This window comes from Grus americana, chromosome 1 (assembly GCF_028858705.1).
Source record: "Grus americana isolate bGruAme1 chromosome 1, bGruAme1.mat, whole genome shotgun sequence".
Classification (NCBI taxonomy): Eukaryota; Metazoa; Chordata; class Aves; order Gruiformes; family Gruidae; genus Grus; species Grus americana.
Window position 1 is genome coordinate 187,068,425 of NC_072852.1, and position 12,514 is coordinate 187,080,938.

Sequence of the window (12,514 nt, forward strand, 5' to 3'; positions counted from 1 at the left end):
TAAACCTTTGAGATTTGAAAAATGTAGAGCTGCTGTAAAATTTTCATCACCACAAACCCATGTAACTTTACTGTAGCTGACAGTCATCTGTAACACAAAATTAAAGGCTGGCATATCTCTGTGAAAATTTTCTGTGCCATACTACAAGACAACGTTTCCAAAGAACTCTCGTTCCTGTGCACTCGGTAATAAATATGGCATTGCAGCGTATGTAGTTTTAGTGAGGTAGTTTCATATAGCTCAGTTTTCTGAAGGTGTAGCTGTGCCTAGGAAAAAATTTTTTTTTTTTTTTCCCCCTGTCCTTTTGTCTGTGCACTGGAAGATCATCCATAAATTCATTTTGGTAAAGGTATGCAAGTATTTCTTGCAATCATGTTAAAGACTTTGACCATTCCTGTGCACTGAGAGTTTTTGTGTTATGCACCAGGTGTGTGATAGCTGAGATGTGCCGAGTGCATCCCAGATTTTCGTGCTTCCCACTTGGATTGAGACAGAGCAACTTGCTGCTGTGTGCTCTCCCATGCCGTGACTGAACTGTTTCTGCCCTATCCAGCTGAAGTATCCTACTTGCCGATGTTGGTAGCTAGCAATCCTGAAGTGACTGCTGCTTCACAAATTGTTAGTGTCACCTGTATGCTGGGATTGGCTATTAAAGTAAGGAATAGTGCTGGAATCCAGCAACTGAAAGGATATCGTTTTGGTTGCAGATTAAGTCAGAAAATACACTGAGCAGTCTTGCACACACTGAAGAGAGTGGCTGTAGTAGTAGTGCTCCATTACCAAGTTACTCACCCTTTGGGCTGCATCAAGAGGGCAATCCATAGAGCTTTCCAGTTTCTTTTTGGTCAGACAAGCTGTCCTGGAGACAGTGGAAATGCAGTGCTGGCGTCTGTCAACTACACAGGAAAACAAATCCAAGGACGAAAGGCTAGACATCTGCCCCTCATTCTGTCCTACATATTTTCCTTTTGGAAAATAACCTCACTTCTCAACTTCCATGCTCCTCCTGAACCTCCTGGTCTGGAAGCTTGAGCTGAGGATTCAGGACTGGAGCACGCCACAGGAAAGTTGGTGCTTTACCAGTGGTTCAGCTCACGTGTCTGAACAGCATCAGCTTCACTGACAGTCTGCCGACAGTGAAAATGACCTGGGTTACAGAAAACAGCTACTTTTATTCATTACAGTACAAAAGGATATGAGGAGAAATCTCAGCTATAAGAGGTAGAGAATTTTTGAAGTGTATTAAGACGCTGTGCTAATGAAATCTGTTTGGGTTATCGAGGCAGTTTGCTAGTCATTTAATGTCATAACACAGAAAATTGGCCAGGTTGTTGGACAATTAGACCATTCAATAGCTACTATCTCACAATGTTGGTAGTGTAGACATTTTCATTCCCATAATAACTCCAGGATGTTGATTAACAGCTATTGAAGACAAGCTCTACACACTAATTAAAATTGAAGGTTTTCAAATCAGCAAGTCTGAACAATTTGCATTCAAGAATTTTAGAAGAGCTGTCTAAGAAGCTCTATCAACAGTTGCTGTTGATATTTTTAATAATATTTGAGCACTGCAGTTCTACAAGCCTGAAAAAGCAAATGCTGTGCCTGTATTGGAAAGGTGAATTGGATGGCCCAGGTATTTAAAAACAAAAAAGGACTGTACAAAAACCAATAAAAGATCTTACTTGGAAATCAATCAGTTAAAAATTAAGGAAGAGTAATATGATACTAATCAATGATCTCTCTAGATGATCCTGCTTTAACAGAGGGGTTGGATTAGATGATCTCCAGAGGTCCCTTCCAACCCCTACCATTCTGTGATTCTGTGAATGTGAGTGGAGGGAAAATGGATTGTGCCAAAATTTTTTCCCCTTTTTTTGATTACAATTTGTTCAGCAAAGCAGGTGATGCTTTTTTCTGTTAAATCTTTGATTATGTCTCGTTTGTCATTTTGAATTAGAATATGTATTGTATTACTTTCTCTTTCATTTAAAAATTACCTGCAGGCTTCAAACTGGCAAATGTTAAGCAGACAGTTACCACTAAAATGTTGCTGTGATTTGGTTCTCGGTCCTATTTATTTTTAGTCAGTGATCAAGGAGGAGATAGTTAGTGATGAAGTTTGGAGATGATACAGGCTGAGAATGTAATCAATAAGGGGATACATTGCTGAGGCAGAACCATTTGGATAGTTGGTTAGGATAACATTTTAATATGACCAGATATGAAGTTTATATGCCCAGGAATACGCTGTATATGTGGCTTGCAGTGTATATGTTTGTGGGAGGGCTAGGGCCGAGGCTCTGTCCTATGTATTGACATCATCATTGACAACTGAACATGAGGGCATCGTTCTGTGTGGTGGTCAGTAAAACAAAGGTAGTATGTCTCTCCGGATGCTTAAGGGGGTCCCAAGTGAAGCCTGGGTGATCCTGTTCTCTAGCTGTGTAGCTACCAGGGAAGGGTAGTCTGAGAAGGGCACCAGCTTTGAGGCTGCCCTTTGAATGGAGGAGAGGTGCCACAAAATGCCTCTGGTCTGGAAGAGCAGAGCTGAGGTCTAGTGTAGGAGGGGGCTGCTGCTTGTCCAGCCATCACATGCAATAGCCTAGGAAGCTGCACAGTGGTATAAATGGGCAGCAGGAACTACTGGGGCTTCTGACTTGGACACTGGACACCCAACTTCTACCTGCTGAGGAGCTGGAGGCACACATGTCCATAGCATGTCCTTACTGCACTTTCTTCCACTTTTTTCCTGCTGACTACGATTCATGCATCCTCAGTGAGATCTTCATCTCCTCCTTCCCTGACACCACTCACAAAGAGCAGGAGCTGGTAAACTCCAGATCCTGTCCCACATGCTGTCAAGTCTGGCTGTGAGAGACAATGTCTCAGGAGAGACATCGATGAACTGAGCTTTCTCAGGCCAATAAGAATGATTAAGAAGCTGAAAAATAGCCCTAATGGAAGATTTGAGAAAACATGATTTATTTTTGTTAGGCTTGATAAAGGTGGAGACTACGTAAGTGCTTGGACAGGCAGAAATCCTTTCATAGCAGGCTCTTCAACTTAGCAGTCAATGGTCTAACAAGGCCCAGTGCCTGGAATTGGAGCTGGGTGCAGTCAGGCTAGAAAACTAACACATTAAAATCTCCAAGCCAGTCCATCTCTCTCAAAAAAAAAAAACAAACAAACAACCCAAAACCAACCCATATCAGATGATCTTCTGCACAATTCCAGTTAATTTCCCTAGTGCCTGTTTATAAAGATTGCCTTAAGCGTTTTAACCACCTTCTGTTCATTTGATGGTGATTGTCAGCAGGATTTGAAGCTGGAATCTGCATCTCCCCAGCATATCCCCTGTCGTCTCACTGAAAGACTCAACAGTTGAAATTCCTTTATGAATTGGCACCAGGATGTTGAGGCAGGGAGGTTGGGGTGAGTGTGCATTTAGCAGCTAATGATGAAGCTATGGGTTACGTAGCCTAGCCTGTCTGGAGCTGCACTCACAGTGTGCTTGTACCTACCACTCCACATAGGGCAACTAAGAGCATAAGACAGTTGGGAAAATGTCTGTTTTCCCTTCTAATCACTGGTCTTAGCTAGTCTTCCAGACCTATTCATTTATCTTGTATCAGGAATTGTGTGCTTGTATCAGGAATAGTGTGGCCAGCAGGAGTAGGGAAAGTGATTGTGCCCCTGTACTCGGCACTGGTGAGGCCACACCTCGAGTACTATGTTCAGTTTTGGGCCCCTCACTGCAAGAAGGACATTGAGGAGCGTGTCCAGAGAAGGGCAACGAAGCTGGTGAAGGATCTAGAGCACAAGTCTGATGAGGAGCGGCTGAGGGAACTGGGGTTGTTTAGCCTGGAGAAAAGGAGGCTGAGGGGAGACCTTATTGCTGTCTACAACTGCCTGAAAGGAGGTTGTAGCCAGGTGGGTGTTGGTCTCTTCTCCCAAGTAACTAGTGACAGGACAAGAGGAAATGGCCTCAAGTTGTGCCAGGTGAGGTTTAGATTAGTTATTAGGAAAAATTTCTTTACCGAAAGAGTGGTCAGGCATTGGAACAGGCTGCCCAGAGAGATGGTGGAGTCACCATCCCTGGAGGTGTTCAAAAAATGTGTAGACATGGCACTTTGGGACATGGTTTAGTAGACATAGTGGTGTTAGGTTGACGGTTGGACTTGATGATCTTAGAGGTCTTTTCCAGCATTTAAGATTCTGTGATTCTATGATCTTGTACTATCTGCTTTATTTCGAATAGGTATTTTTAACAGGGAATTGCCACTTTCATGTCTTAGTCATCCTTTGGCTTCTAGGCTGACGTGACTATGGAAATATCAAGGCAGATGTGTAGCACTTTGGATGTCTTTTCATTGCAGCTTTGGTCCTGCAACAAGTGAAGACAGACCCAAGTCTCTGAACTTGAATTTGGTGAATGAGGGCTAATTAGACTGTGAAGGGAGTAAGAACTGTGTTCCCCACTACAGTCTTGCATCCGGAGGTTTGCATGCATCTCTGCAGCTTTATTCTGCTGGACTCTTGGGATGTGTTAAAATCCCCAAGAGGGTCCGGGGAAAGTGGGACATAAACCTTGGCTTTTGGACAGTGGATAAGCTTTGACAGCAGGCTAGCTCAGCTGCAAGGTGATGTTCTTGGAGACTGCAGACAGCCTTGTACTGTGAAGCGACTGGAACGTTAGAAGCCAAATCCGGATCAGTGGTAATTACAAGAGGGTATTAGCCAAGACATCAAAGATGAGCTATTACTAAGAATAAGCAGGTTTAATTGGCAGGTTCATTTCTTAAATAGTTGGTGTGGGGGAGTTATCTGGTTCATTGATCCTGATTCTTAAAACTTAAGAATAATTTGAAAATTGTGAGATTGACAGTGGCATGTCTGTGTTAAGACAGCTGGGCTGGATGACTCAGATGAGTATCGGCTAGTTAGCCTTGAACCTGTACCATAGAAACCAGTGGAAAAATTGTCATGGAGTTCAAGAGGTACAAAAGATCAGAAATATAATGAATGCTACCGAACATGGCTTTATGTAAAGGTTTTCTGGTCAAACAAACCTCATTTTGTTTATTTTGGAGATTGTGAGTTTAAAGTAACAGCATGTTTGCAGCCTGCTTAGCGTTTCATATTGAGCATAATTTAGAATCTTTTGACATTCTGATTTATGTCTAAAAAAGAAATGAATAAATAGCAAGCCCAGAACACGATTAAAAATCTGGCTGACAGTTATCAGAAAGTAATTATCAGTAGGAAGCCACTCGGGTTGTAGTTCGAAGGGCTTCCTCCAGGATTAGCAAGAGGGACAGTAGTAAGTGACAATTGCTGCTTATAAAATTTGTCACAATTGACACAAACGATGGTCAGGCAGTGAATAACTATGACAGGACTGTCACGGTGTGACCAGGATCACTTAATTCACAGAATCTGTTTAAAGACAATGCATTTTAACCAAGCCAAAGGCAATTTTACACCTAAGAACATGGGATGCAGAGCACAATAGTAAAATGTGAGGCTTAGAAAAGACTCAAAATAGATGTATTAGTGATATAATAGCCAGTCAGCTCCATCAATCCCCAGAGCTTGATTTTTAGAGACAAATTGCTCTTAACCCAGTTTTAGCCATCTAAACATGAAGCATGGTAATGGGACACAGACACAGCCCCGCAAAAACAAAACAAAACACCAAAACCACCAATCAAACAAACCCACGAAAACCCCACCAGCATGGGGCAGATAATTGAATCCTAAAAGAGATGGGACCAATTTTCTTCTGAAAGTCTCCCTTCCTCCCTCTCTCAGCTGAATTCAGAGATTCTGCTGAATAACCTTGAGATGGCTGAAGTGAGGTGAGAGAAATTCCAGCTCCTGTATCTGTTATTTTACCTCCACATATGGTTTTGGTAAGACCAGCACAATAGTATTATGTCTATATTCTGGTCTCCGTATTCTTAAAACATCATTGCAAGATTGAACAAGGTGCACATAAAAGACCCAAAACTCATTTAAGCATGGTGTAAATGCCTTGTGGTGAAATAATGCATGAGCTTGAATTACTTCATTTATTAAAAAGATGATTGAGAAGTGACTTGATTACAATGTATAAATCCTTTCAAAGGAAGAAAACACCAGGTAGTAAAAGGCTCTTTAGCATAGTATAGAAAGTCATAAGAAGAACCAGCTGCTAGAAGCTGAAGGCAAATTCGTATTAGACATTAAGCAGCAATATTAGTACCACTTTAGCCACAAATAAGTTACTAGGTTCTGTACAGAAGACAGAGGATAAAATTTATCTGTCTGTGATAACACAGGAGGTCAGGCAAATTTGCCAAGTTGTCTCTCCTAATGTTAAACCTTAGCAATCTGTAAAACCAGAGTGTTTTAATACAAATTTTCTTTGTTTGTTCAAAACTACCTGGAAAAGTATGGTATTCTTATTCCTTTGAAGGATTTAGTTTAAATCAAATCACATAATTTTAAAATACACTTTAAAAAACATGGTGTCAAAGTAATGCTCTCTGCATTATTCAGGGAGAGCAGACTTAGATTTCCAGATGTGATAATATTTCAGTCCACAAGGCAATGGAAAAATTAGAGGTGTCTCAGAGCGCCTTGTGTTACTTGGCATCAATAGTTGTGTTTCTGTTATCTTCTGTGACATTGCCAGCTGAAGGTGACGGTGTAGTACCCCACACCAATAGCAAGCCAAGACTCTCTGTTGGAAGGACATTTTAAATAGTGAGAGCTAATCAAGCCATTAAAGCTCATCCTTTCTTGCTATGCAAGGCTGTTCCAGAGGTGTTTATTTTACATGTATTGCACTGGCTATGCCCAAAAGGCGTGGATAAATTGCCACACACACACACTATGCGCTAGCACATCGTAGGTAGAGAAGCGAATGTTTGCCCACCATCACTTCTCTCTTCCTTTCTCCATCAAATTGCTTTTAATTTTTAGGCTTTTCTACCTTTACGGAGTATGGTGCTATTGCACTGCTGTGAGTCGTTGCTTCAGGCAGAGATGTTCAGGTTGGATTACAGAGTGACTGTGTTACAGAGGTGAATGTACAGAGAGCAGTATTAACTAAAACTTAGTATGTGATCTCCTAGATTACTAGCTGCAAGTTTCTATTTCTTTTCCCTGAGTGTTCTCATATGTAGTATTATAACTTTATTGCATTATATTCCTTTAGTGAACAGGGGTTTTTTAATTGTAATAAGATGAAAATAGGTTATTATTATTATGAGGATAGGAATAAAATTAGATCTCGTTTTATCTTCCACTAATTTTGGATACTTTGATGATCGGGTTCTCTCTGTAGATTATTTTTTTTCGTGGTCAGTGGCTGTATTGAATGCACAGTTCCAGAAAACAGTCCTATATAAGCTGAATGCAACAGTCTAGAGAAAGGAGGACCACACAGTTACTATCTCTAATTTAAAATTTGGTCTTTGTGAGTCATTCTTAATACATAAGACATCTGATGGCAAAATAAGGAAGTCTAGGGGAGACGCTGTGCGAGCATGTTTTTTTGCTTCTTTTTCGATGTCTAAATAGCAGAGATTTTAGAACTTGATTTGAGAACTTATAATTACATTATATTTACTAGATGCTTAATTGGTGAAAAGTAATTCAAATGTTGACCCTGTTGGTGATTCTTATTTTCATGTCCACTTCTGCTTTGTTTTTTTCATTGTAGATAAACTTTCATTGGAAGGAATAGTGGTGCAACGTGCTGAATGCAGACCTGCAGCTAGCGAAAATTATATGAAACTGAAAAGGTAGGAGTACTCTGTTACAAATGGTTATGTGATACCTGCCTTTGATGCTTTTATTATTGCCTTACTAGGGATGGATGACTGCAGTATTTTCATGGTCTTACATAGGATTTATACAGGATCGGAACTGTTCTTGCTTTTGGGGTGGATTTAGGGAAGGAATGAAGGCTGATGCGGGGCTTGTATCTCCCTCTGGAATTGTCTGGTGGGATGATGTAGACTACTGCGTTTCATCAGCAGCAAAACTCTTACTAGAGCACACATTGTGCCTCTTCATACCTGAATGTATGAATGTATGGCTATATTCAAATGTGATTAAAGCTGAATTTCCTGAGGACTTGAAGGTTTACTTGAAGGTCAGGACAAGCTTCTTGCGTATGGGTTTCTGTGTCGATCATCCAAATTTAATTCCACTTAATGCTGTGCACCTCTGAAAAGAGATTTAAAATGCCCAAAATAGGAAAGAGTTCAGGGAGAAGTTCCCTGAACTAGCGTGCTTGCTAGAAAAGGTGATGGCTGAAAATGTCAGAAGTGGCCTGGAAACCACAAGACATAAATTTATAACAGAATCAGTTAGTGACTTTTGAAAATTTAATCTGCTACATCTAGAATTTACCATTTACCATGTGATTCATATATCATATGGATAACTAACTCGATGACGTTCTCTAGTAATAAATCAGATTTTGAATTGAATTGTGCATTATATGAAATACATACTTATATATTTTAAGCATGTGGATTTTATTTAAATCACCCTTTTATATTGTGAGTTTGTTGTAGAGAAATGCAAAGCAGGAAATTTCGGGAAGAGAATTGTCTATGACTAGTTTTAGAATCGTCAAAAGAACTGCAGAAAAGGCAAAGTGATGTTTTTCCCCGAATCCTGATCTGTTTTCTGTGTATCATATACTACATTTACAGTATCTCATGTTTTATTAACCTTCTCTGCCATCTAAACTGCTCCAGGATTTCCTTATTGTGTTCATTAAATTTTGAGACTTTATGTTCTAGCCGTTGGCAATTCAGTACCATAAGTTTACTCATGTACAGTGAACTACTTAATTTCAGACTGTGTTCTGTGATTGCTATCATGATTTTTGTCATCAGTGTGAAATGGAGTATGAAGCAAATATGATGTTACTAGAAAAGGACTCATTTCAATCTGGCAATTTTAAATATATACAAATATAGTGTGTGGGATGTATTTGCTTCATAATTGTTTTAATCACAGGTTGCCTGATCTAAGTGCTTTTTTACATTTTGTACGCAGTCTTCTATTAGATAATCAGATAAGCTTCTTCTGGTAAGGCCGCAGCAGGAGACCAAAATAAAACTGATAGCTTTAATGACATACTACCCAAACTTTGACTTTTTCAGCATTCTACTTTGTCATGCACACATGCATGCAGCCCCTCCTGGTCTTTGATTTTGTTGTGTTCAACTCCTTTAAGAGCAACAAAGATACAAACACAAAGGCAGGTTTTGTGTTTGGAAGCACTGGCAGCTGAAAACTGACAGTATTCTTGTTTTTTCTTTACTGTAGAAAAATTGTCAGGCTATGTATGCCCAGTTTCTAACTTTCCATGTAGTTAAAGATTTTTTGCCTTTTACCAAAAAGTAAGGGAAAAAAATCTTATCTGGTGGGAGTCAGCATGAGATTTAGCAGATCTAGCAGTCAGAAGAAATTGGTTTATGTCCAAATATCATCTCTGGTATTTGAGTAGTAGGATCTAACTTTTCACTCCCTTTACTCTCTCCCACCCTCAACATGCTGCAGTCTGTATTTGTGCTTTAAAAAAGTTATAGCATCAAAGATAAACCACATAAGTTATAAAACTGTGTATATTAAACCATTTTTATTCACTTTTCTATTTACTATTGTGCTTTACATGAGACTCGCCAAAGGTGGAATTGATAATATTGATAAAACAGCAAGTCTGTTGTGTAGGCTTTAAGTGCTACAGTAGTAAATTGAGTCGGGAAGGAAATAAAATTAAAAGATAAATGTAGTTGCTTCAAACTTTGAAGATCTAGAAAATGAAGTTAAGCTGCACACTCCAATAACTGTAATAATTTGTTTTCTGAGAGCTGGCAGTGACCAAAAGGGATTATCTGCCTCCCCAGTACTAAATGCAGATACAGATCCCCTCTATTTTACTCTCTGTATCTGGCTGAAGGGAATGGGCTGCTGGTGCGTGGTGTGGTGTGGCATTTGGTTTCCATGCTGCTCTGTAGAGTTTCAGTGAGAGGACAAAGTGAGGGTCTTGTGATGGGGCTGCCAGCAGTTAGGCGGGAGATATGTGTGACGTGTGAATTTAAGGATGGGTAAGGAAAGCACAGAATTCGATGACACGTATGGGTGAAAGCGTTGGCAGACGTAGCAGATGGAAGGAAGGCTTTTCTCCCGAGGAGCAACGTTTGATTTGATTACGGGAAGGATGTAGATAGCTGGTTTTCAGAACACTTTGAATACAAGGTACAAATGTGTGTCTAGGGATAACTAGTCAGAAAGGTAAAACAAAGGATGTGTGACCTTCGCTGGGTATTTTCCACTTTGGAAGTTCTGTTGTTGACAGATTTTTTTTTTTTTCCATTTTCCTGAGCAGAAAGGGAACAAATACCATGAAACACCTTCTGTCTTGCACTAGTAAAGCTTCATGCTATTGGATTTCCTAGAAATTTTTTATTAACAATGTATTTGTTCATTGTAAGGCTTTAACGATTAGTTATACATCTGCAGTAACTGCTGATGATGCTGTTGCGGCTAGCTGGAAAATAATATGTGGTTTCCAAGCACCTGTCCTAGTTTCTGTCTTGTGGGAGTGTATCTCATGGTCGCACTTAAAAATATTTGGACTGTGTGGTGAAAAAAACCGAGCTGACTCTCTTCCAGTTTTACTGTGTGGTAGTCACAGGAGATACCGTCCCTACGCTGCTCCTGTCTTTACTCTTTCTGGTTGATACTTCTCTTCTTGTCTCGTCAAGGCTGTAGGACATCAGAAGATGGTGGCATGTTAACTGTTGCAGCAGAGGCTGTGTAACACAGATGGGGTTGCATGCAAGGTGCAACGTATGGCACACAGTATATTTGCACCGTTCTTGTGCCCTCACCATGCATGTCACCTTAGGTAGGTGGCCTTTTCCTTCTGCCAGGCTGCCATAGGTTAGCTCCACATCCACCCCAGATGGTCCCACTCAAACTAGATTATTTTCTTCATCTCATTGTAGTCAGCTTTCCACCATAAAGAGGCATTATCTGTCCCTTAATTTCGTCTTTCTGAGTCTCAAGAATTTTTTATTTCTATTACGTTTGTTCCATGGTCCCAGTGCTTAATTGCCTTGGGGTTAATGACTCCCCAAAGAGAGAGGTCCTCCAAGAGGTTAGTTTGCACTTGGAAGGACAGGACTCAGAGAGAGAGGAATCCCCCAAATATTCAGGATCCCCTCAGGCTCCAGATGACTTGAAAGGAGATGAGAATAAGATTTTGATACTCCTAAGAGGCTTTTGCTATGCACAAAATTGAGAAAATGGGGGACTGGCATGCACCCCATCTCATATTCTCTCTGCCAAATTACCTGTTTCTATCCTTGCACTGGTCTTCACAGCTCTTCTGTTCCTCCCCCTGACCACAGTGAACCTTCTTCTTCCTCAGTTCTTTCTCAGTCCTCCTCTCCCATTTCTGTTTACTTCTCTTTCTCCATTTCCTCACAGAAAACATTTTTTATTATTATTTATTTTTTCAAAAATAATTTGAACACATCTCAAACTACGTTTCTTTTTGCCCAAGAGTTGAGAAGAAAAAACATAATCTCTGGGACATTAATCTCCCTTCTGCAAAGCTCCAATTCAAACTGACATTGTCAAGCTGAGTAGCTACAAAGGGTCTCCAGGACTGCTGAAGTCTTTTGCAACAGTGACTGGACACTGGGCTCGCAGTTTTGGAGGCACATGCAAAGTGCATCTCAAGCGGTTGTTGAATGAATGCAGCGTTTGATAGTACTTCTCCAACAGTAGCGCGTGGCTGGTAAAAACTGGGATAAAATCAGAGTCCTTGTTTCATTCTCAAATGTGGTGGTGAAGTGCTGGTTGCCTTGCAAAATGGATTTTAGGAGACTCTGACTCAACTATACGTAAACTGAATTACTGAACTCCCCCAAACTGTACACCAAATTAAAAAAAAGGAGTCACAGAATTACAGAAAGCCTAGAAGAGCTGACATTTAACACTGCAGTGAGGCTGGTAATCCCTATAATTCTTTTAAGTAACTTAAAAATACATCTTGAAGTATCATTAGTAAAAATGGTAGTTGCCAACATGGCAGCTTGTAAAAAGGCTGCAAGAATTTTGCATATCTTCTTGCTTTTTCTTTTAAGAATTTTCTACAGAGAGTGTGATGAAAGTCCTTAGAAAAAGCTGCTGGAAGAAACATGCATGATAGGTTTTTAGGAGAAATGGGTTGCAAAACGTTTTAGAATAATTAATAAGCTTCCATGTTTGAAAAGTCACATTTCTTTTACAGCCATATTACAGAGGCCACTAGAAGTCCTGACACTTGGTGGTCTAGGCCAAGCAAGTGAAATTTAATTAGTGCAGACGAGTTGCTCATCTTCTCTACAATACTGTGAGAGTATTGACTGACTGACAGTTCAGTTTATTGCTGAAAATGAGCATTATACTAGTTTTTTTTTCCCCAAATACCCCCTACTAGCAAAAGAAA

The 12,514-nt window shown here is 40.1% G+C and overlaps 1 protein-coding gene across 2 annotated transcripts in view; it reads left to right on the forward strand.

The window, feature by feature from the left end:
* GTF2F2 (general transcription factor IIF subunit 2) overlaps positions 1 to 12,514 on the forward strand; it is a 96,411-nt gene that overhangs the window by 36,700 nt on the left and 47,197 nt on the right. For both annotated transcript variants that reach the window (XM_054837513.1, XM_054837504.1), the window contains one exon: positions 7,715 to 7,796. In XM_054837513.1, the coding sequence (XP_054693488.1) occupies positions 7,715 to 7,796 (82 nt within the window). The remainder of the gene's footprint in view (positions 1 to 7,714; positions 7,797 to 12,514) is intronic.